The following is a 22,268-nucleotide window of genomic DNA, read 5'->3' on the forward strand; positions in this document are numbered from 1 at the left end:
AACAGCCTACTGTGTTGGGTTGTTGGAATGGCGTGTCCTTGTATTATCATTAGGCCCATCTTCTCGGTGTGGAGGAATTTGGCAAAAGACATGGGCTCTGAAGTTTGAACTAGAGCTCTGGCACTCGTAAACTGTGTGACTTTGGATCAGTTACTGAACCTCTCTGAGCTTTGGTTTCCTCCTCTAGAGAATGGGGGTGGCCATCTACCGTATAGGGTTATGTGTATTAAATGACCATGTGAGGCCCAGTGTGTGGCACAGTCAGTGCTCCAGGGCAGGGCTCTCAACCTCAGCACTGCTGACGTGGGCTGGACCATTCTTTATTGTGGGCTCTGTCCTGTGCGTGGTGGGGTTTTGGCAACATCCCTGATTTCTACCCACCAGAGGTCAGTCAGTAGCACCTCCCCTAGTTAGGACAACCAAAAATGTCTCTAAACATTTCCAAACATGTCCTATTGCAGGGGTAGGGGTGGAGGGTGGGGAATCGCCTCCACTGTAGGCAACAGCTGTTGTTGCTAAGGTTGCGTGGCCAGCAGATGGTGGACTTCCCTGGACATCTTCCCAGCATGCTTGTTATTGGGGCTTAGACCTAACTTAGTCTGTAGGGGCCCATGCTTACACTGAAGCTGGGTTTTTCTAAGCAAATTCTGTGTTTCTTGCACAAAGTACCTAACAATTAATCTGAGCCTGAACCCGCAATGAGACAGGCCGGGCCTCAGTGGTGATGGACAGGGAGTGTTGTGAATCACTTGCAGTGCCTGTCAGTGCTCCAGCACGTGGCCCTCACCACCTGGCTTCTCCTAGTTAGTGTGTCTGGTTCCTGAGGGTGTCAAAGCACCTCTCTTAAACCTACCCATGAAAAAAATAATAAAACCAAAAAAACTGTATGCACAGTGACCCAAAGAATGCTTCCCAAGCCTCATTTCCACTCCCACCTTTAAGAAATGCACACACTCATTCATGGAAAGGTGCACAGGAGGGCTGACACTCTGGTATTGTTTACAATGCTGAGCAATTGGGAATGCCCAAAGCCCATCATGGGGCCTGAACGTGAAATCTGCTGTGATGCATACACGCCCCGGCCTGTGCTTCAGCAGCTAAAAGGACAAGGATAGTGGCTGTGCTGAGGTGGAAGGATTGATAAGACACTCTGATCCTGGGGAAAAGGGAACCAGCATCACGTAGCTCATTACTGGCAGCAGTGCATGCGCACATAAAGACCAAATGGGTTGGGAAAGGAACAGCGCCGCAGAACAGTGGTTCTTCTGGGCCACACGTTGTTAGAAAGGGGAGGCCAGGGTAGCCTGCTGCTCTGTTTGTATTGTTCTGGGACCTCTTGCATTGAAATTGTAATGTTGTATTATTACTTGTGTTATTAAGAATGTGTTTCAAAAAAGATAAGACCTAGTCTATGCTTATTAGAGAAAATGTGGAAATTCTAACTAGGCAAAAAAAGTAAAAAGCAAAAGTTGCTTGTGTTATGACTAAAATTAACATTTTGGTGTATGTCCTTCCAGGATTTTTTCTTGTTTATAATATCCCCCCCCCCGCCACCGAAATTAAAAATAGAATATTCTGTTACATGGCTGCAATCTCATTTTCTTAGCCAATTCCCTGTTGTTGGCTATTTGCATATTTAATTGTTTGCTCTTATGCATAACACTGCCGAGAAAATCTTGTCAATACCCATTGCCCTTATCACTCATCATTTCTTTCTTAAGGAAGGAAGTACTGGATCAAAGGGTGTATTAGTCCATTTCTATTGCTTATAACAGAATACCTGAAACTGGGTAATTTAAAAAGGAATGAAATTTATTTCTTACAGTTTTGGAGGCTGGGAAGTCCAAAGTCCAGGGAACACATCTGGTGAGGGCCTTCTTCTGGGTAGGAACTCTATAGAGTCCTGTGGTAACCAGGGTGTCACATAGCAAGAATGGGCTGCGCGAAAGAGCTAACCTCACTCACTGTCCTTAAAATGCTGTCAGAACCACGTCCATCACTCCATGAATGGATCAGTCCATTTACAAGGGCACAGTCCTTATGATCCAATCACCTCTCAAAGGCCGTATGTTTCAGATATCGTAATTGGATTTCCTACCCTCTTAGCACTGTTACAGTGGGATTAAGTTTCCAATACAAGAACTGTTGGGGGACACATTTGACCCAGAGCAAAGGGTGTTCACGTTTTCTCACTTTTCCACAATGAGGTCACCTTGTCTTTGGCATAGTTGTGGGAGCTTGTGTCCCAGAGCAGCTTGTGATTCGGGACTCTGACTCTTCCAGGTGGACTACAAAGCTGACGAGTGGCTGATGAAGAACATGGACCCCCTGAATGACAACATCGCCACACTCCTCCACCAGTCCTCTGACAAGTTCGTTTCGGAGCTGTGGAAGGATGGTATGCCCTTTGCTTCCCATCCCCCGCCTCCTCGTGGCTGCGACCGGTCACCTTCCCACCTTTGCAAGGGGCGTGTGTCTCCTCCTGACACCAGCCAGTTCTGTCCCCTGTAGCTCTCATGAGCGAGGTCTCCCTGAACCGAAAGAGGGAGGCTGTGTTGGGCATGCACTGTGGCCTTCTCCTGTGGGCAGAGCGCTTTTCTAGGTTTTGCCAGCCACAGACAACCCTTTCCACACGGGGGAAACGACAAGGGGCCCAGAGCTGTGCTGTGTAGGGTTCCAGTGCCCGCGCCGCCTTGCATTTCCGCCTTCTACTCCTTGGTAGGCAGGTTGCTTTGGAGTTGCTCTTTTTCATTGTTGGTTTCTCCTTTCCTTTGCCTGGGTTTTGCTTTAACCTCTCTGTTGCAGAGATGCAGAGCACTCAGAGAGCCTATTTCTATCAACGCTTTCCCATTCTCCACCTAGAACCAGGTGACTGGCCATCCAGAGTGGCATCTCTTGTGTGTGGTGCATCCCAGAGCTGTGCAAGAACCGCTTCTGCTGCGTTTTCCTTGCCCCCTCGCTCTTCCTGCCTGACTGTGCCCCGTGCCCTGTGCCCTGATCTGCCCTGGGCTTCTGGGTGGGCTCCTTCACTGTGCCCACTCGCAGCCTCCAGTAGAAAACCATGCCCATGTGGGGCTGTGTTTGGATATTTGGGGACTTCATGTTATGTATGTTAAAGGAAAAAAATCATTTCAAAATTCATGTCCTTCTTGGAGCTCCACCTGTAATGGTGGCGTCTTACTGCTTGGATGGCTGCAGGTGTCTCGGCATGAGGTTTAGGGGTTGTGCACGCTGCTGCTGTGTGTCTGCGCACCTGGAAACTGAGATGGCATTTGTGCATTCATTCAGCAGTCACTCAGCAGTGGCCTTCTCCACTTGGGGTGGGACACACGTAAAAGGATCAGTTATTGTGGGGCCGCAGCGACCTTCCTCTGGACAACTTGAGCTGCTTTTCCAAGTCATCCACTCCCAGGAAACTTTTGGTAGTCAGGAAAATAGGCCGTGTGATGGGTGCCTGAGCCCAAACAAGCTGCCCATTTGAACTGACTGCTTTGTAGGTTCCATCTTCACTCCAGACTTCTGTCTTAAGCAAGTGCCCTTTTTGCTATCTTCAAATAAATAATAAGGATCTGCCCACAAAGCAATAGGATGTGGGCTTTGTGATAAAATTCTTAACTTTTATATCCAGCAATGGAAGGCTTCAAGTTTAACATTACCTCTTGCTTAAAACTGATCTCAAAGCACTGGCGACTTCGATTTGTCTGTGGTTTTTTTTTACCCTGAAGGAAGCCGTTCATTTCATCGCTGGCATGAGCCATGGTGATAAGGGCTACTTCCTTTCAAGGGTTAGATGCTAAAGACCTGTGAGCCAGGAGACAAAGCAAGATATAAAAATGCGAAGAGGGGTCCTTAGACTGGGGAATGTTTATGGTCAGTCTGGGTGCTTTGGAGCTCCATGTTTCTAACCGCCACGTGCTGCTCTAGGTCCCTGAGGTAGAGATCTCTGCGTAGGGTGATTCCAGATGGCAAATCATCCACAGTCTTGCAGACAATGGTGAAGTAGCTTTAGAGCTCCCGCTTCCTGACGCCAAGCTCAGCGCTCTTAGTAAAGGTCAATGTGAATTCAAGACACTGATCTGTTTTTTTACCTGGGACCATAGGGACAGGATTGTATAAGTCTGGTTTTAATGCTTCCTCAGAACTAGGCCAGTAGAATTCCCTTCATTTCAAATACATTACTCTTTGGGCACAAGAGCGCCCAGAGCAGCTGACGATAGGTGATTTGAATATGAGGTTGGCCTTGGCGGATGCACCACTCGCCAAGAGAGCCCAACCTAAGGACTTTGCAGCCTCCCCACTTTGCTTCCTGCTCAGGGGGTCAGGTCTGCTCCACATTTGGGGATAATCTTAGCACTCTGTATAGACTCCAAGCAGAAAGAGTCCTGCTGTTCCATACTGTCTCTCCCCTTTTTCTGTCCTGCTGTCTGTCTGTCTCTCTCCTGTCCTCTGCCCCCAGCTGGGATTGCTGGGCTCTCACACGCTTCTCTGTGGTCTCCGCAGTGGACCGCATCATTGGCCTGGACCAGGTGGCCGGCATGTCAGAGACGGCTCTGCCCGGGGCCTTCAAGACGCGGAAGGGCATGTTCCGTACCGTGGGGCAGCTTTACAAGGAGCAGCTTGCCAAGCTGATGGCCACGCTGAGGAACACCAACCCCAACTTCGTCCGCTGCATCATCCCCAACCATGAGAAGAAGGTGGGGTGCTAGATGGTGTGGCATGGGGTGAGGGACACGGCCAGGTGGGGTGTTTGGCCTTGGTCCATCTGCCCCAGCAGAAGTGACTCCTTGCCCCACAGTGTGCTTGCAGCCTTCAGTGGAGTCCCTCTGCATGTTGGCTTGTGGCAGGCCTTGGAGACCTGCTACATTTGTTTCCTGTTGGTTACACTGTCTCACTGTCGCCTCTCCCAACCTGGAGCATTTGACACTGTGAAAACCTGAGGGCTACTGTGACTTCCTCAGGCTCTTGCCCTGTGGGGTTCAGATGGGCCCATCTGACCCTTCTGCATCAGTCCCTGGCACAGGAGTGAGACCACATGCGTGCATTTTTCTCTCTAGGCCGGGAAGCTGGACCCCCACCTTGTGCTGGACCAGCTGCGCTGCAACGGTGTTCTTGAGGGCATCCGTATCTGCCGCCAGGGCTTCCCCAACAGGGTGGTCTTCCAGGAGTTTAGGCAGAGGTGAGCCAGGTCACTTGCAGGGAGTCCAGAGGGGGGCTGCTCCCCGGCAGGCACCTTTGGCAAGGGATCCCCTTCCCCTGTCCACACAGAGCCGAGGTCTGGCTGGCTCTTTGCAAAGTTCCTTCTCAGTCCCACCTTTACATGAGAAGATATTTCCCTGTTTTATTATGGACAAAGAAGTCATCTTGTTGGCTTTCACTCCTAGTGACTGTGAGGGCCTGGTGCTATTTGCTACAGGTAGGGAGCTATGAAAATAAATTTAAAAGCAATCATCAGAGACTTGGGTATTAAAGGAACTTTATGGAAAGGGAAGTCATAAAACAGTGCAGGTTCTTACTGTGTGCGCAGAGATGTTGGTGACACTGTCTTATTTCTCTAATGACTGTGTTTAGTGTCAATTGCTGTCATGGCGCAGCCCTTTATTTCTTGGGCCATTCCTGTTGATTAGCATTTTCCTGTAGCATCCCTGGGCAGGCACCAAGCATGGCTGTCCCGGGGTTACAAATGAGGATTCTGGGCAATTTGCAATTAGTAAGCCCAACCTAAAGCTTGCCTTTGAGTGGTTGAAATAGTCCATTATGAATCTGAACCAATCCTTCCCCGCGTCATTCAGCCTAAGGAAAGAGCAGGGTGGGATGCACCAAATGTCTTCTTTCCTTCGGGGGATTTGTGAAAAGAATTCTATGTCTTCTGCACAGTAGGGTGATCTTAATCTCTTAGGTATGTTCCAGGTCATGCAGAATTTGAAGGGGTAAAATTACCAGGCTTCTCTTTGCTTCTGCAGATATGAGATTCTGACACCAAATTCCATTCCTAAGGGCTTCATGGATGGGAAGCAGGCGTGCGTGCTCATGGTGAGTTGAGCTGTGTCCCGCCCCTCTTGGGACAAGTGGCCTTTGGCTGGTGAGCACTTATGTGGCCAGAGTCCTATTGGACGAGCACCCTTTTGACAAGTTGCTGACCGTGTTGTGTCGTCTCTGTGTCAGTTCTGATTCTGCCGCGTGTCCTCAGCAGCAGCCTTCACAGTCCCTGGGTAGTCAGGGATGGTGTTTCGGACCAGGGTGGCGTGGAGGAGACTTCCATTTGAGGAGTATTCTCCTGCTCTCTTGCTCACAGCTTCTCTGCTTGTCATGGCAGTGTGGTGGGCAGAGCAGCTCATGGCCAGGGCAGCGGGCCCATGGCACCGAGAGCTGCCCTAAGCCACAGGAGTCTGCGCCTCTTGACATTTCCTCCCTCCTCTTCTTCCTCCCAGCCCCTAGCGCAGTGCTCGCCGTGCAGCACACGCTCTGAATTCTGTATGAATATATAAAGGCCCTGCGTGGCTCAGTGGCCAAGCTGGGGCTACATCCAACCCTGGTACTTTTTTCTACTTTCCAGGCATCCTGTTGTTTCCGGCGTGTCCAGGATTAACAGCTACTACCCTTTGTCTCATTTTACTTTGCATTCTTTTTAAAAAAACCAGAGAGGATGGATTGCCTGGAGGGGAAGTAGGTGGGAGGAAAAGGGAAAAGAGAGGAAGAAAATTGAACACCTACTGTGTGCAAAGTCTGCATTAGGTGACAGGAGCTCGAGGATGGGAAGAGGGAGGGAGAGAAGAGTGCTCCCTGCTCTCTGGATGCTTCTCAGCTGGTGGCAGAGAAGGACAATGGTAGTGGCTCCAGCTGGTGTCTACGGCCACCCCTTCTCTACAGAGCCCATATCAGCTCCACCTCCCCATCTTCTGTCCTCCTACTGGGGCCTCTTCCAGGACAGCCAGGCCATTTATGGGCACTGAGGACCCCGCAGATCTCACTTGCTGTATACATGGCACTACCTGTTTGGAGCTTATTGGAAATCCCTTCTTTTCTGGTCAGACAGACAGACACACATGGCCTTGCCTGTGGGCTAACAAGAGAGGCCAGTTCCCATGACTGGAATTGCTCAGTAGGAATAGTGACAGCTGAAGTGTGGCAGCGCTCATTGCATGCCTGACCCTGGGCCGAGCACTTTCTGTTTGATTCCACACTCTGCTACAAAGGAAGCAGTATTATTTGCTTTGTCTGTTAACTTTTGTTTTCTAATTAAAGGTAACATTATTCCCATTTTACAGGTGAGGGAACGTAGGCTCTTAGAGGTTAAGGCCCAGGGTCAGGTAGCCAGTATTTGATGCTGAGCCTTAGCTGGAGCATGTGGTAATATTTGTGCTGATGTCACTCGGCTACCTCTGGTTGGAGGGTGGCCTGACGGCATTTGTGGAGTGTGATTCCAGTGTGCAGAGCAGGAGATGGAAGGAACAGGAGACCTTTAAGTTCCCTTTAACTCTGAGGTTCCATGTTTTGCCACAGGTCTGACTTGTCACCGGCCCCGTGCTGCGGCCCACCTGTCCCTCCTCTCAGTGTCCCTCCGCCTTGCTTTCACCAGCACCAAGTTGGAAGTCCCCTGGGCTGAGGCAGGTTCTTGGTGCTCCTTCTGAGGGCTCTGTAGCGGCTTGCAGTAAATGGCCTGCTCTCCTCCCTTCCAGATCAAGGCCTTGGAACTGGACAGCAACCTGTACCGCATCGGCCAGAGCAAAGTCTTCTTCCGGGCTGGTGTGCTGGCCCACCTCGAGGAGGAGCGAGACCTGAAGATCACCGATGTCATCATCGGCTTCCAGGCCTGCTGCAGGGGCTACCTAGCCAGGAAGTGAGTTGCAGGAGACACCCCCTTCCCCCCACCCCCTGCCACACATTGGGCCCTGCTGTGGTCTCTTGTTGCTGAAGAGCACTTGGCAAGCCTGGTCTGGGGCACCCCAGTGACAGTCAATGCCTGTCCAGGGAGGGCCCACATGGCTTTTCCTCCCCACCCCCACTTCTTGGGTTTCTACCTCCAAGGAGTGGAAATGAGCATTTCCAATTGAGATGTAGAGTGACCAGTGGGAAGAGGGTGACTCTGTGCTTGAGTTTCCTGCCCTGAAAGCTCCTGCTCACCCATATTCCTCACTGTGTCATTCCTGTGGGGACAACACCCAGAGTGGCTCCTGCAGGGTCAGGGCTCCCTGCTGCACACTCGTGCCCTGAGCCCCTGTGTCATGCACTGGGATGTGTCCTAGCATGAGCTGGGAGCTCTGGGAGGTGGTGTGTGAATTTGTGGTGTTTGAACAAGTGGAGCCTTGTTTATCCAAAAGCCCTTCAGCCGGGACCTGAAACCCACCTTTGCAGAACATCAGTACTGACGTTCATCCACCATCCAGATGGTGGATGGCATGAGGGTGGGTGAAGTTGAAAGTCACCCTATGCAGAGGTGGACTTAATGAGCAGGGATCTGTGCTGAGTGCCCACGGGTCCTTCACACCCATAAGCTCCTCAGTAAAGGGAAGTGCTTTGGTGACCCAGACCCTTATCACCCATCGTGAGGTCAGTGACTTATGGGTCACATTTTATAACAGAACCAGGACTCAATGGCCAAGGCCAGCCTTCTTGTCTAGATTTCTTCCTGGAGGTACCCCAGGGAGGTGTAGGTCCCCCCAGAAAAGCCTTGGGGGCAAGGTCAGAACTGTTGGGCTGTCTCTGCCATCTCCTATTCTGAGGCGCTGACTGCGCCCCTCACCCCGCAGGGCTTTTGCCAAGCGGCAGCAGCAGCTGACAGCCATGAAGGTCCTGCAGAGGAACTGTGCCGCCTACCTCAAGCTGCGCAACTGGCAGTGGTGGAGGCTCTTCACCAAGGTGGGTGCTGGATGGGCCCTCCTCCGCTGGCCAGGTGCTCTGCGGCCACAAACAGCACGAGGGGACAGGCAGGCCTTGTGCTCACCTCCACGTGGGGCTTGGCACATAGGAGCCCTGCCTTTACCTCCCAGCACCCTGCTGCTGAGCCCAGGCAGTCCTGCCCTGCGGGGTCTAGAGAGTGTGAGCTATGGCATTTGTCTGGTGTGGGTGGCCACTGCCTACTGCTAAGCTGGGCTGGCTGGTTCAAAGAGCAGCTCATGAGATGTAAAGGCCCAGCACACTGCGACGTGCTCAGAAGCTTTGCACATGGCGTTCCCTAGCCTTTTAAAAAATCCCTTTACTTTTAAAGTTGTTCAGGCTGCTTTTGTTTGTATTATGTAGTTTATGGTAATTGCAAAAAGTTAATTAACAGAAAGCATAAAGAAGAAAATAAAAATTCACTCATAATCCTTTTACCGTGAACCAACGACTGTAGATGTTTCAATATTTATATCTGCTGTCTTTTTTCACTCCGTATAAATCTCAGCTATGTAAACTGTATGCATTCTTACATAGCTGAGCTTTGCTTTGTATAAATAGTCCTGTATTTTGCAGTCTTCATTTAAAATTCCTTCCTGAGCATCATTTTTTAGACGTCAGCATACTACTGCCTAGAGAACTTATAATTCATCTGGCTACTTTTCCAACAATGGATCTTTACGTCATTTCTAATTTTTTTGCTATTATAAACAATGCTGTCGTGAACATCTTCATGCCTACGTGGGGATAGTATCCCTGAAATGTAACCAGCAGGTCAGGGGCCTGTGGCACACAGCACCAGGTTGATTTCCAGAAAGAGCGTGCCTACTTGCACACCTCCCCAGAGATTGTCATTGTCCCTAATCCTCGTGAGCTGGAGTTTCCAGAGGTGAGGGAGAAGCTAGGGTGGGCATCGTCCAGTCAAGCACATCTCTACCTCCATCTCCTCTGCTAGGTCAAGCCACTGCTACAGGTGAGCCGGCAGGAGGAGGAGATGATGGCCAAGGAGGAGGAGCTGGTGAAGGTGCGAGAGAAGCAGCTGGCTGCGGAGAACAGGCTCACGGAGATGGAGACGCTACAGTCTCAGGTGGGTCTGCGCGGCCAGTGCCACTGCTCCCAGTGTTGCCCCCTGCTGGCTATCAGCGGGCAAAGCATGTTTGCAGCAGAAGGAAATGTTTCTGCTGTTGCTGTAGAGATACAGTGGTTCACCTCTTTGCAGACCTGTTTGGGGTTATGTGATGTGGGGAGGCCGCCCAGTGTGATGGGAAGTTCATGAGTGTTGGCTTCAAGCCCCAGCTCCACCACATAACCACGCTGAGCCCATTTCCTGGGGTCTTGTTATAAAGCTCATGAGGTAGTGGCGAAGGAGAAAGGACAGGATGTTTGGAAAGTACCTGGGAGCGTAAGCACTCTAGACAGAAGCTCCTCAGTCCACATGTTCCACATGTTCTTTGCAGCTCATGGCGGAGAAGCTGCAGCTGCAGGAGCAGCTCCAGGCGGAAACAGAGCTGTGTGCCGAGGCGGAGGAGCTCCGGGCCCGCCTGACCGCCAAAAAGCAGGAACTGGAGGAGATCTGCCATGACCTGGAGGCCAGGGTGGAGGAGGAGGAGGAGCGCTGCCAGCACCTACAGACGGAGAAGAAGAAGATGCAGCAGAACATCCAGGTGCGGGGTGGCCACATCACGGACCAGGTGGAGGGCATGGGGAGGGTGTGGACTTGCCGTGACAGAACTGGGTAGAGCACGGACTCAGAACTGGTGTGGGAGGCTGGCTTCTCACTTGGTCCACTTGGGGCAGTCTCTGCAAGGTTTTCTCTCTTGGACGGTTATTTCTGACATGCCTGTCTCAGATTTGCATGAGAGCTGCCCAGGTGCGCACTGAAGCCAGTTTCATCTCCCTCCCTCCAGTCCTCCCTGTGGCACTGGAGGAGTGAGGGCCATCAGCTCTGCCTTCTGCGCCTTCCCCTGGTGGGGCACTGGCTCATCGAAGCCCTTCAGAACATTGCACTGGGCTTCTGGGCCCTGTGCCCCAGTTTTAAATACACTATCCCACAGGTGGGGCGCGGGGGCCACGTCTTGCCATGCTGCTGGGCCTGTGGAGCCTGCTTTTCCTCACGGTCTCTCTGACTTTGGTAGGAACTTGAGGAGCAGCTGGAGGAGGAGGAGAGTGCCCGGCAGAAGCTGCAGCTAGAGAAGGTGACCACTGAGGCCAAGCTGAAGAAGCTGGAAGAAGACCAGATCATCATGGAGGACCAGAACTGCAAACTGGCCAAGGTGAGGCCTCAGTGTGCCACCACCTAGGGCTGCTCCACGATGGCTGTGGGATGGGAGGGTGAGTGGCCACTCTGCAGGACTGCTGTCTACAGCACTGTGGCTGCTTCCTGGGTGTCCCCTGGCCTCTCCAGGGTCATATTTGAAGAATTTTCTTGTAAATGAATGGGGCCTTGGAAAGGTTTGCTGGTTGCCTTCAGCAAAGCAGTTCCCAAGCTTTTGAGACTCAAGACTTTGAAAAGTTGGACTTTGAACTATGTGGTGTTACATGTTCCACATGTCAGCCACTGGTGGGGTTTGGGGACACCTTGGTGGCTTGGTGTGGAGCTGCACGGTGCTCCTCCTCCTACTGTCCTTGAGGTGGCAGCTGTTTTTTCTGAGAAACGAGTTGGTCTCTGTCAGTGTCTGCCCCCGCAAGCTTGGGGGAACGTGTTAAAGGAGAAGGCAGAAGGGGTCACCATGCTGTCCCGAGTCCCCAGAGGGTAGGGAGGTTGACATGGCAAGATGACTGTCTGGGGACTGTGACATAGAGTCCCATAGGCAGCAAACACTCCTGCCCAGTGATGGCAGCTGTGTGGCAGGTGCAATGGGAGACCTTACTGTGATTGGGGCTCCAGAGTTGGCCACACAAAGCAGGAAGGGAGGAGAGCAGCCCTGGGTACGTGGGATATGAGGAAGGGAGGTCACAGCCTCCCTGGTGTGTAAGCGCAGGGCGTGGACACAATGGCGTGATAGATAACACAGGCACTGTATGGCTGCCTCTTAGGGGAGTGGAGCCATTTGTCCCTTGGCAACTGTATTAGTCCGTTCGTGTTGCTATAACAAATACCTGAGACTGGGTAATTTATGAAGAATAGAGGTTTATTTGGCTTACGATTCTGGGACAGCAGCATCTGGCATAGGCCTCAGGCTGCTTCTACTCATGGCGGAAAGTGGCAGGCAGCCAGCGGGTACAAGCAGATCACATGGCAAGAGGAAGCAAGAGAGAGAGAGAGAGAGGATGTGCCAGGATCTTTTAAACAACAAGCTCTCACGGGAACTAACAGCGAGAACTCACTCACTACCCCCCACCTAGGGAGAGCATTAATCCATTCATGAGGGATCCACCCCCATGGCTCAGTCATTTTCCAGCACTGCCACATTCAGGATCAAATTTCCACATGAGTTTTGGCGGGGACAACACATCCAAGCTCTATCAGCAACACTAGCTGTCATCCAGAGCCTTTATTACCTGAGCCCAAAAGGGTAACACAGGTCTAGGAAGGGTTTGAGCACCCACGTTCTTAGATCCTGAGGAAGCATTTCCAGCTATTTCAGGGGAGCTACTGGCCTTTAGAAATTATCCCTTTGATCTAGGAACTCCTGATGCTCTTGATCAGGTGTCTAAAGCTCTGCCTCTCCTTTCGGTCCTAAATCTGTGCTCACCTGACGTTGAACTCTGACTTGCCCTTCCCCCCAGGAGAAGAAGCTGCTGGAAGACAGAATAGCTGAGTTCACCACCAACCTCATGGAAGAGGAGGAGAAGTCAAAGAGCCTCGCCAAGCTCAAGAACAAGCACGAAGCCATGATCACCGACCTGGAAGGTGGGGGGGGATGGAGCTTGCCTGTCTACCCAAATGCTGAGGTGGCCAAGCTCACGGGGAGCCAGGGCCTCACTGCTGCGCCTGGCTGCTGCCCTTAAGACCTAAGGCCGCCAGGTCACAGGGGACAAGGCTTGGTCCCTGTGGATCCCGGGCCTCCAGGCCCCTGTTGCTCTGTGGCTGGATGTCCCCTGTGTGAAGAGCCTGTGGAGTGAAGGGTGGGCCCTGCTTTGTTGTCGTGCCCTAAATGGTTCAGAAGCCATTGAGACTTGCTAAAAGGTTCTAGCTTTGACCCCTAGAACTTAGCATTTCTGTCACTTGGTGGCTATGTCATCTTGCACCCATTACTAATCTACTGTGAGTTTTAGTTTCTCTTACTTATAAAGAGGACACAGTGATAGGATGTTTATGGGGTTTTAGCTCAATAATACACATGGACATGTGTCCTATAAAGTGCTAGACAGATATTGCAAGAGGTCATTGCTTGTCTTGGGGCAGGGCACAGATCCTGCCTTGTGTCCCTGTGCCCTGGCCATCCGTGTCAGTGAAGAGGACTGGAGTAGAAGCCCAAGTCTGTGGCTGTCTGAGGGTCCCCTGCTCCTTGAGAGGAGTGGACAAGCAGGGGAGGAGGGAGAGCCCAGACTGCTGTGGGACCTCTGAGCTTATGCCTGGTGGACGCAGGGTCGAAACCATCCAGGCTGACTGCTGGGAGGATTTTCCCCAGCGTGGTGTCATGCCCCCTCACATTTATCCAGGATGGGGGGAGTCAGGCTGTCCAGGGTAAGAGAGGTCCCAACATGGGGAGATCTCTTCTTCAGTAGATTCCCTCCCTCAACTGGGAGGACTTGACCATCCAGAAGGCCCGCTAGATTGACACACACACAAGTTTGACACCAGTCACTGTCAGCAAAGATGTAGACCAATCAGAATACACTGCTGGTAGCGCTATAAATTGGGAGATGGCTTTAGAGAACAATTGGGCATCACCTTGTGAGGTTGAAGCTTCGCATGCCTGTGACCCAGCAGTTCCATCCGGCGCTTAGCCACGGGCACTGGAGTCACAGGCAGTGCTCACAGCAGCACAATGCGTAAGAGCGCATGATGGATGCAGCCCAGATGCCCATCGGTTTTAGAGTGGATCATAGCGCTGCGGGGTGTGCACGTGGTGGGATACTAGACACAAGTCGAAATGAACCCGTTACGGTGAGACTTAACAGCTAAATCACAAGATTGTGAGGCTGAGCAGCAGGGGCAAGTGAGGAAGGGTTGCTGCTGACCGTCATTAAGTGCTTGCGATGGGCCTGGCACTGTTCTGAGTGCTGTAAGGTGTCAACTTACCTGAGCCTCCCAGCAACCTAATGCGGCGGCTTCTTAGGATTCTGCAGAGGCACGGGAAGGTTACGTGGCTTACCTGCCTGTCATCACAAAGCGGGTTATAAAGCCAGACGTTGCACCCTAACTCCGCTCTTCTGACTATAGAATTCAGACAAGACAGTTCCATTATATTATAGAAGTTCAAGTTCACACAAAAGTAATTGTTGTGTTCTTTAGAGATACAGATGTGATACAGCCTTAAAGAGAAGCAAGAGAATTATAAACACAAATTCTAGGAGAGTGGTTACCCCTGACAGGGAAGGACAGGGGATGGGACTGGAGAGGGACACAAGGGGACTTGGTGGCTTGTGGGGATGTTATTTTCCTTCATCCAGAAGTTGGGTACAGTGTCTGTGTATCATGACCCTTTAAACCTTACATATGCTCTATAATAAGTATTCAGTATTTTATGTAAGTAATTAAAAACAAGCAGAAAAGCCTGTGGCCACTGAGGGCTCTGGTCTCCCCCGCCCCCACAGAGCGCCTCCGCAGGGAGGAGAAGCAGCGGCAGGAGCTGGAGAAGACCCGCCGGAAGTTGGAGGGAGACTCCACGGACCTCAGTGATCAGATTGCTGAGCTGCAGGCACAGATCGCTGAGCTCAAGATGCAGCTGGCCAAGAAAGAGGAGGAGCTCCAGGCTGCCCTGGCCAGGTGGGACCCAGACCACAGCCTGTGGCCAGGGGGCTGGTGTGAGTGCTTTCAGCCTGCTTCCTGCCCTGGTTCATGGCACATTGCTGAGCTGCAGGCACTCTCTCCTCTGTTGTCTTGGAAGAGCCATTTCATGGCAAATAGCTCCTGTCCACTGAAAGCATGGTCTAGGGCTTCTTTGTCATTTGCTCATTTGTAATCCCAAAAAAGTGATCCACAGCTCTTTCACCAACCAACTATAGTTCTTTCCTTTATTTTCCTTTCCTTTTAAAATTTTTTGTCTATAGGCACACAGTTTTTTAATAGACTATTTTTTAGAGCTGTTTTAGATTCACAGCAAGATTGAGCAGAATCTATAGAGATTTCCCAGGTAGCCCCTACCCCAACATGTGCACAGCCTATGCCAACATCAACACCTCCCACCAGAGAGGTATGTGTGTTACAACTGGTGAACCTACATTGATACATCATGATAAAGTCCGTACCACATTGGTGTTTTTACTTAGTTGCAGTCATCATGGACTGTAGCATTTTATTTTCTTTTTTTTCTCATTTAACATTTGATTTTTTTTTTTTTTTTTTTAATATCTAAAGTAGTGAATCTTAATTTGGAAAATGAAATGATTTCTCTGTGAGGTTTTCCAGTTCTCAAGTGATATTACCCTTAAATCTTCCAGATGCCTCAGGTGTTGTTTTTGCAGCGTGACCCTAAAAGACATGATTATGACTGCCACAAGCAGCTTTGGCTGCACCTCTCTAAGCTTCTTCCACAAACTCTGCTCCTTGAAGGTGGAAATAGCCCCATGCTGATGCTGGTAGTCTCTTGCAGAGTGGAAGAAGAAGCCGCCCAGAAGAACATGGCCCTAAAGAAGATTCGGGAGCTGGAATCTCAGATTTCTGAACTGCAGGAAGACCTGGAATCTGAGCGTGCTTCTAGGAACAAAGCTGAGAAGCAGAAACGGGACCTTGGGGAAGAGCTGGAGGCACTGAAAACAGAGTTGGAGGACACGCTGGATTCCACAGCTGCCCAGCAGGAGCTCAGGTGTGCATGGGCTGATTGGCCACATCACTGAGGATGGGGAGGGCAGCAAAGGGGAGGCCTTGGCCTGGGTGGGTACAGAAGCCTCCATGATGTGTGTCTGGGAGCCTCTGTGGGATGGATAGCCAAGGAGGGAGGCCAATGGGTAGGAAAGCTGCCTGGGGTGGCCCGTGCCCCTTTCCAGGCCTCTCCACAGTCGGGGAAGAGCCACAGGGGCAGCAGTGCTCCCTGGTCCTTGGCCTCTGCCCTGAAGGCAGCATTTCTCCATCCAGGTCCAAACGTGAGCAGGAAGTGAACATCCTGAAGAAGACCCTGGAGGATGAGGCCAAGACACATGAGGCCCAGATTCAGGAGATGAGGCAGAAACACTCGCAAGCCGTGGAGGAGCTGGCAGAGCAGCTGGAGCAGACCAAGCGGGTGCGGGGGCTCCCCCGTGCTGGGTTTGGGCGCCAGGCTGCTCTCAGGGGTGGGGTCTCCCGGTGGCCAGCCACCACTCCAGGCCTTGCAGTCTCTAAACCAATCTTGCAGGGCAGAGTGGTTCCAGTGTCACACTCCAGCCCATAGCAGCTGCATGACTTGGACAAATAAGTGTTTCTGTGCCTCAGTTTCCCTGCGCATAAAGGAAAATAATAATAGGCCTGTGTCATGTTATGTGAGGGTTAGAGCTGATAATGCTTGTAAAGCATTAGATGACAAATGCTCAGTACGCTGTTGTTACCAACATTATTCTACTCAATAACCTGTCAGACCAGAAAGATTCAAGAAATCAGAGCAGCCCTGACACTGTGTGTCAGAGGACCTTTGTGGTCCCTTTTCTGACTACAGGGTGCTCTACACATTGTTGGCTGGAGTCTTACTGGGAAAACCCTGGTGCTGTGGATCCCACCGGGGTTCTTGGTCAGGCAGCTGGTGGCTGGGCAATTCCTTCACAAGACATGTTCTGTCTTCTGTGGCTTCCTGCTCACAGCCACTTGGGGTGGCAGCTAGGGAAGTCAAAGGCTCTTCCACGTGGCAACCTATGAGATATTTTTAGAGATACACCTTGTCCGCTCGGCTCCCTTCCTCCTGCACCCAGTTCTGTGCATGTTGAAGCCTTCCTTTGCTTGTCAGCTGTTTTCACCCAACAAGCCTTGGCATTTTCATGGTCCCTTTACCATTGAACTTCCCAATGACCCGTGGCCCACTTGGTGCAGACTAGAATGGGATTGTTGCATCTATTTTGTAAACTCCACATTTATATTTTTTGAAAGAAAATTACATTATTACTTTGAACATCAAATTTTAGAGAGGCTCTATTGGAAGTCTAACTATGAACAATTAGAGTTCCCCTCGTTGTATGATAAATAGTGCTAACATCATAATATCTGTACCAACAATGCCTTAACCAGAGTGTTCCCACCACCCAGCTAAGGAGGCTGGGCAGGGATTATTTTAGAGATGGGGAAACTGAGGTCCTAGAGGTGAGGACACATGCCTTGTGTCATCTCCAGTGAGAGAGAAGAGGACAGATGAGGCCTGAACCTTCCAAGTTCAGGACTCGTGCTAGCACACCATCGTTTTTGCTGCAGAAGCAGCAGTTTCTGCATCTAGAGTCAGCGGCTCTTCCAGTGATATTAGAATGACCAGCAGGACACGTATGCCCATTTATGTCTTTGCTTTCTTCCCCCCAGGTAAAAGCCAACCTCGAGAAAGCAAAGCAGACCCTGGAGAACGAGCGAGGGGAGCTGGCAAATGAGGTGAAGGTCCTGCTGCAGGGCAAAGGGGACTCAGAGCACAAGCGGAAGAAAGTGGAGGCCCAGCTGCAGGAGCTTCAGGTCAAGTTCAATGACGGAGAGCGTGTGCGCACAGAGCTGGCCGACAAGGTCACCAAGCTGCAGGTGAGTCTCTGCCGGGATGCCCGGCTTGGGTGGTATGCCCTCAGGCCCCAGGATGCGTGCTCTCATGCACTGTCTCTGTCTCTCACCTCAAACTGGCTCCTCCATGAGGCCTTCGTGGTTCAGCTTGTGACTCAGATCCTTGTTTGGCTAAAGGAGCCAAGGTGGGTCCAGAGCAGTTATGGTCGGGTTCATGGTCCTTTGTCTCTCCCTTCCCTCTGCAGGTTGAGCTGGACAATGTGACTGGTCTTCTCAACCAGTCTGATAGCAAGTCCAGTAAGCTCACCAAGGACTTCTCCACGCTGGAGTCCCAGCTGCAAGACACCCAGGTAAGGGGGGCATTGGGCTCCCAGAAGTCGGACCTCTTCCGGAGGACCCTGTGCCCACGCAGCATTAGCTGCCAGACTTCAGCCTTCATTCAGAGCTCATTGAATCATCTATCCTTCCCTTCAAACAAGGGCTCTCTGAGTGCCCCTAGCTCCCTCCAGGTCTTTACGTGTCTGTCTCTAAGCCAGAGAATCTGGCTTCTCACTCGTGTCAAGGGTGTGAGGCTCTGATGCTGCGTCTCCTGAGCGCCTGCATCCTCTTGTCCCCGGGAGTAGGAGCTGCTGCAGGAGGAGAACCGGCAGAAGCTGAGCCTGAGCACCAAGTTGAAGCAGATGGAGGACGAGAAGAACTCCCTCAAGGAGCAGCTGGAGGAGGAGGAGGAGGTCAAGCACAACCTGGAGAAGCAGATCGCCAGCCTCCACGCCCAGGTTCGGGAGGCTTGGGAACCGTGGCCAAATTCTGCAGGCAGGGAGCTTCGGGTAGTGGCTGGCCCGGGCACTGGAGGCACAGCCCTGCCTGTTGGGCCAGGCCCTGCCTGCCCTCCTGTCTGGGAGCTCGCTCCCGTACTTGCCAGGTCAGGGCTCTCAGCCTGGAGTCCTCAGGTGGAATCCAGGCATTCTTAACTCAGATGGGGGGCGCTGACATCTTTATTTTCTCTGGTGGCTAGCTGAAATTTAGCATTTGCTGCTGTTATGAATGTAGACAACAGGCTGTGGCAGTAGCTGTAAACTGTGCCCTTGTTACCAAGGCTGTCACCGAGTTGTGGCCAGGCTCTGGGAATGTCATTATGCTCCTCACGGCTTCAGCTTTGTTATTACCAGGCCTGCGCTGGAGCTTGCTATCCAATGTGCTAATTTTTAAAAAATACGTGACAACTGCTTTTTTCTATAACTAGTTGACTTGATAATCCTAGATATTTATTTTGTGCATATTAAAATATTATTATGAAAAGGAGTCCATAGGCTCTGCTGGACCCTCAAAGGGTCCACAGTCAAGTATACATTAAGAGCCCCTATTCTAGATCCTGTTTTTGGAATTCACGTGCTAGGCCAGAAGACCTGAACTAGTGCAGAATGGGCTAAGGGTCCAGTCCATAGTCAGCAGGAGTAGCCGTCATGCATGCGTGCTGGCAGTTTTATCTGCAGGTGCAAGGATGAGGCTGGGTGATGGGGACTTCCCACCCAGAGAGGTGTGGACCACCTCTCCCTGGGAGAGGTGAAGGGAGGGGCTCCCCTCAGGGCCTCAGTGTGTGTAGACCAAGAGGCTTGGGGTAGATAAGGTTTGAGGGTCCTTCCCCAGCTGGCCCGTGGTGTCAGCCCTCCCTCGGGCTTCATGCACGAGGCGGATGCCCTTCTGCAGAAGTTCCATTTTCTTGCCTCCATGAAAGAGGGTGGTGGTTGGGGCAGCTGTTTCCTTAACTGGTTGGCTCCCTGGTCCCCCCTTCACCGTGCAGCAGGCCAGCTCCTGGGCACAGGTGTGTTACCTGAGCAGGTGCTATCTTGGGTGTCTTCTCACTCCCTGCTCCTGCCCAGGTGACCGACATGAAGAAGAAGATGGAGGATGGTGTGGGGTGCCTGGAGACCGCGGAGGAGGCCAGGCGGAAGCTCCAGAAGGACCTGGAGGGGCTCAGCCAGCGTCACGAGGAGAAGGTGGCTGCCTACGACAAGATGGAGAAGACCAAGACACGGCTGCAGCAGGAGCTGGATGACCTGCTGGTGGATCTGGACCACCAGCGGCAGAGTGTCTCCAACCTGGAGAAGAAGCAGAAGAAGTTTGACCAGGTGTGTGGCCGTCAGCTTGGTCCTCCTCTTCTCCTCTCCCCCCTACCCCGCGGCCCGAGGCCTATCTTGGGGAGGGGCACAAGGGGCTGGCGCTCTGTGAAGTCTCTAGCCTGTTAAGGGGCCTAGGAAGAAAACAGTTGGAGAAGCGTCTTCATGTGATAGGTTTAGGAGTGACTTTTCCCCTTTCTGGTTTTTTATATTTTCCAAATTTTCTATAATGAACTAACTGGTTTTACCATTATTTAAAGTTTTTACTTAAGCATTCATACCTGTTCCTCATTCCAAAAGATCTGAGTCAGTGTACGGAGAGGCAGTCACTGGGGCTGGATAGAAGCATAGAATAAATCGGGGGTCCGCAATCCACATGTTTGTGGAACACGTGTTATTGAACACAGCCACGCTCGTTCATGTATGTGTTGTTTCTGGCTGCTTCTGCACTATAGTAGCAGAGCGGAGGAATTGCTACAGAGGCTGTGTGGCCTGCAGAGTCTAAGAATTACTATCTGACCCTTGATGAAAAAAGGTTACCAACCCATGGAATAAATGAGACATGGGCAAAGGGCATGGGAAGGTGGGAAAGTAAGACCTAGCCTGGGTGGGCCCATGCAGGATGGACAGCGGAAGGATTGGAGCCGTCATTGGAGGGTGGCCACCAATGGGACTCGGGCTTCAGGAGAACCAAAGCTTTTCCAGGTTTTAAGGGTGAATGATTTCTGGTGGGTTCTCAGGGAAGGGGCTCTGTGTGACCTAAAGGATTGTTATTATTAGGTGGTAAAAATTAGACATGTTAAAATATGGTGGTAGAGGCAGCCCCTGCCCTTGTTCAGACCTGAGGTCACACTGGACAGTGTGTGTCACGCTTGGAACCAGCCAGGTTCCTGGCAGCAGCCTTGGCCGTGCCCTGCTGCTTCCTGGGTCTACTCCTCTCAGTCCCAGTGTCTGGGATCCTCCCTCCCCAGGGAGCATGGACCGGCTGCTTTGCCCCTCCAGTGGGCCGCAGCTCCGAGCCTCACGGTGCCACCTCTTCCCCAGCTTCTGGCAGAGGAGAAGACCATCTCCGCCAAGTATGCAGAGGAGCGCGACCGGGCTGAGGCGGAGGCCCGGGAGAAGGAGACCAAGGCTCTGTCGCTGGCCCGGGCCCTGGAGGAGGCCATGGAGCAGAAGGCAGAGCTGGAGCGCCTCAACAAGCAGTTCCGCACAGAGATGGAGGACCTCATGAGCTCCAAGGATGACGTGGGCAAGAGCGTGAGTGCCCACTGGTCATGTCCCAGGCGGGAGCCGAGTGGGGACATCATAGAAGGTCTGGGAGCTCCAGGGCCTGCTCATCCCTCCACCCCTGACTAGGGCTCTCTTGGGCTCAGGTCCACGAGCTGGAGAAGTCCAAGCGGGCCCTGGAGCAGCAGGTGGAGGAGATGAAGACGCAGCTGGAGGAGCTGGAGGACGAGCTGCAGGCCACAGAGGATGCCAAGCTGAGGTTGGAGGTGAACCTGCAGGCCATGAAGGCACAGTTCGAGCGGGACCTGCAGGGTCGTGACGAGCAGAGCGAGGAGAAGAAGAAGCAGCTGGTCAGACAGGTGCGTGGCCAGCCCACTGCCCTGGAGGGGCCAGATCTCCTCCCTCTCCCTCCTCCACCCACGTGTGTCGGGGCTCCTTGACTGCTCCTCCCATGCCCTCGCTTTTCAGTCCTCTGTCCAGGGGTCTGGGGTTCACTCTATTAGAGTTTTTATGGTCAGCAGTGCTCACTGGCCCCCAGAGGCCCTGTGTACCCCACAAGACAGGACTGAGCCCACCTGGGCTCAGAGCTGGAGCGGATTGCATGTGTGAGTCCAGCCTCCTGAGCTGTCAGTTTCTCCCCAGGTGCGGGAGATGGAGGCGGAGCTGGAGGACGAGAGGAAGCAGCGCTCCATGGCAGTGGCCGCTCGGAAAAAGCTGGAGATGGATCTGAAGGACCTGGAGGCGCACATCGACACGGCCAACAAGAATCGAGACGAAGCCATCAAGCAGCTGCGGAAGCTGCAGGTGAGGCCACTGGACCCAGCCCAAGCGGCTGTTCACGGTGGAGCAGGGCTCAGCACAGCGGGACACAGGCGGGTGGCTGTGCGTGCTGGGAATTGCTGCTTCCCCCCCGTGAGCGCATCTCGGGTGCTCTTGGCCCCAACTCTTATGTAGACTCAGAGGCCCGGAGGTGGGTGGAGACAAAACAGCTTGGTTGCAAAGTTGCATAGGTCTGTGACTTTGAGAACGTTAAACAAAGACACAAACACGTACAAACCTAGATGTGGAGCGAAGTTAGGGAAGGCAGTGGCTTACTGCACATTTCCAGAATAGACCAGGTACCAACCCACTTGGCCTTCATGGACAGTGACTGAGGCTCTGAACTGATGATTCTGAGCAGCAACCCAGAGCCAGGACACATACCGGGAAAATTTCACTTCCCCAATAATTAAAGAACAATACTTTAAAAATGGCTCTGAGATGCCACATCATACCTATTAAGCCAG

The 22,268-nt window shown here is 52.2% G+C and overlaps 1 protein-coding gene across 5 annotated transcripts in view; it reads left to right on the forward strand.

Annotated features, from left to right (window-relative positions):
* Positions 1-22,268, forward strand: part of MYH9 (myosin heavy chain 9) — a 93,528-nt gene that overhangs the window by 64,978 nt on the left and 6,282 nt on the right. For 4 of the 5 annotated variants that reach the window (XM_063076378.1, XM_063076381.1, XM_063076380.1 and 1 more), the window contains exons 15-35: positions 2,284-2,398; positions 2,806-2,868; positions 4,501-4,694; positions 5,055-5,176; positions 5,961-6,030; positions 7,677-7,837; positions 8,748-8,856; positions 9,830-9,961; positions 10,332-10,538; positions 11,010-11,147; positions 12,604-12,727; positions 14,578-14,749; positions 15,576-15,788; positions 16,058-16,202; positions 17,456-17,662; positions 17,884-17,988; positions 18,262-18,414; positions 19,519-19,767; positions 20,800-21,012; positions 21,129-21,341; positions 21,625-21,786. In XM_063076378.1, coding sequence (XP_062932448.1) covers positions 2,284-2,398; positions 2,806-2,868; positions 4,501-4,694; positions 5,055-5,176; positions 5,961-6,030; positions 7,677-7,837; positions 8,748-8,856; positions 9,830-9,961; positions 10,332-10,538; positions 11,010-11,147; positions 12,604-12,727; positions 14,578-14,749; positions 15,576-15,788; positions 16,058-16,202; positions 17,456-17,662; positions 17,884-17,988; positions 18,262-18,414; positions 19,519-19,767; positions 20,800-21,012; positions 21,129-21,341; positions 21,625-21,786 — 3,267 coding nt within the window. The remainder of the gene's footprint in view (positions 1-2,283; positions 2,399-2,805; positions 2,869-4,500; positions 4,695-5,054; positions 5,177-5,960; positions 6,031-7,676; positions 7,838-8,747; positions 8,857-9,829; positions 9,962-10,331; positions 10,539-11,009; positions 11,148-12,603; positions 12,728-14,577; positions 14,750-15,575; positions 15,789-16,057; positions 16,203-17,455; positions 17,663-17,883; positions 17,989-18,261; positions 18,415-19,518; positions 19,768-20,799; positions 21,013-21,128; positions 21,342-21,624; positions 21,787-22,268) is intronic. The other variant, XM_063076382.1, reaches the window with a different exon arrangement.

This window comes from Cynocephalus volans, chromosome 12 (genome assembly GCF_027409185.1).
Source record: "Cynocephalus volans isolate mCynVol1 chromosome 12, mCynVol1.pri, whole genome shotgun sequence".
Lineage (NCBI taxonomy): Eukaryota > Metazoa > Chordata > Mammalia > Dermoptera > Cynocephalidae > Cynocephalus > Cynocephalus volans.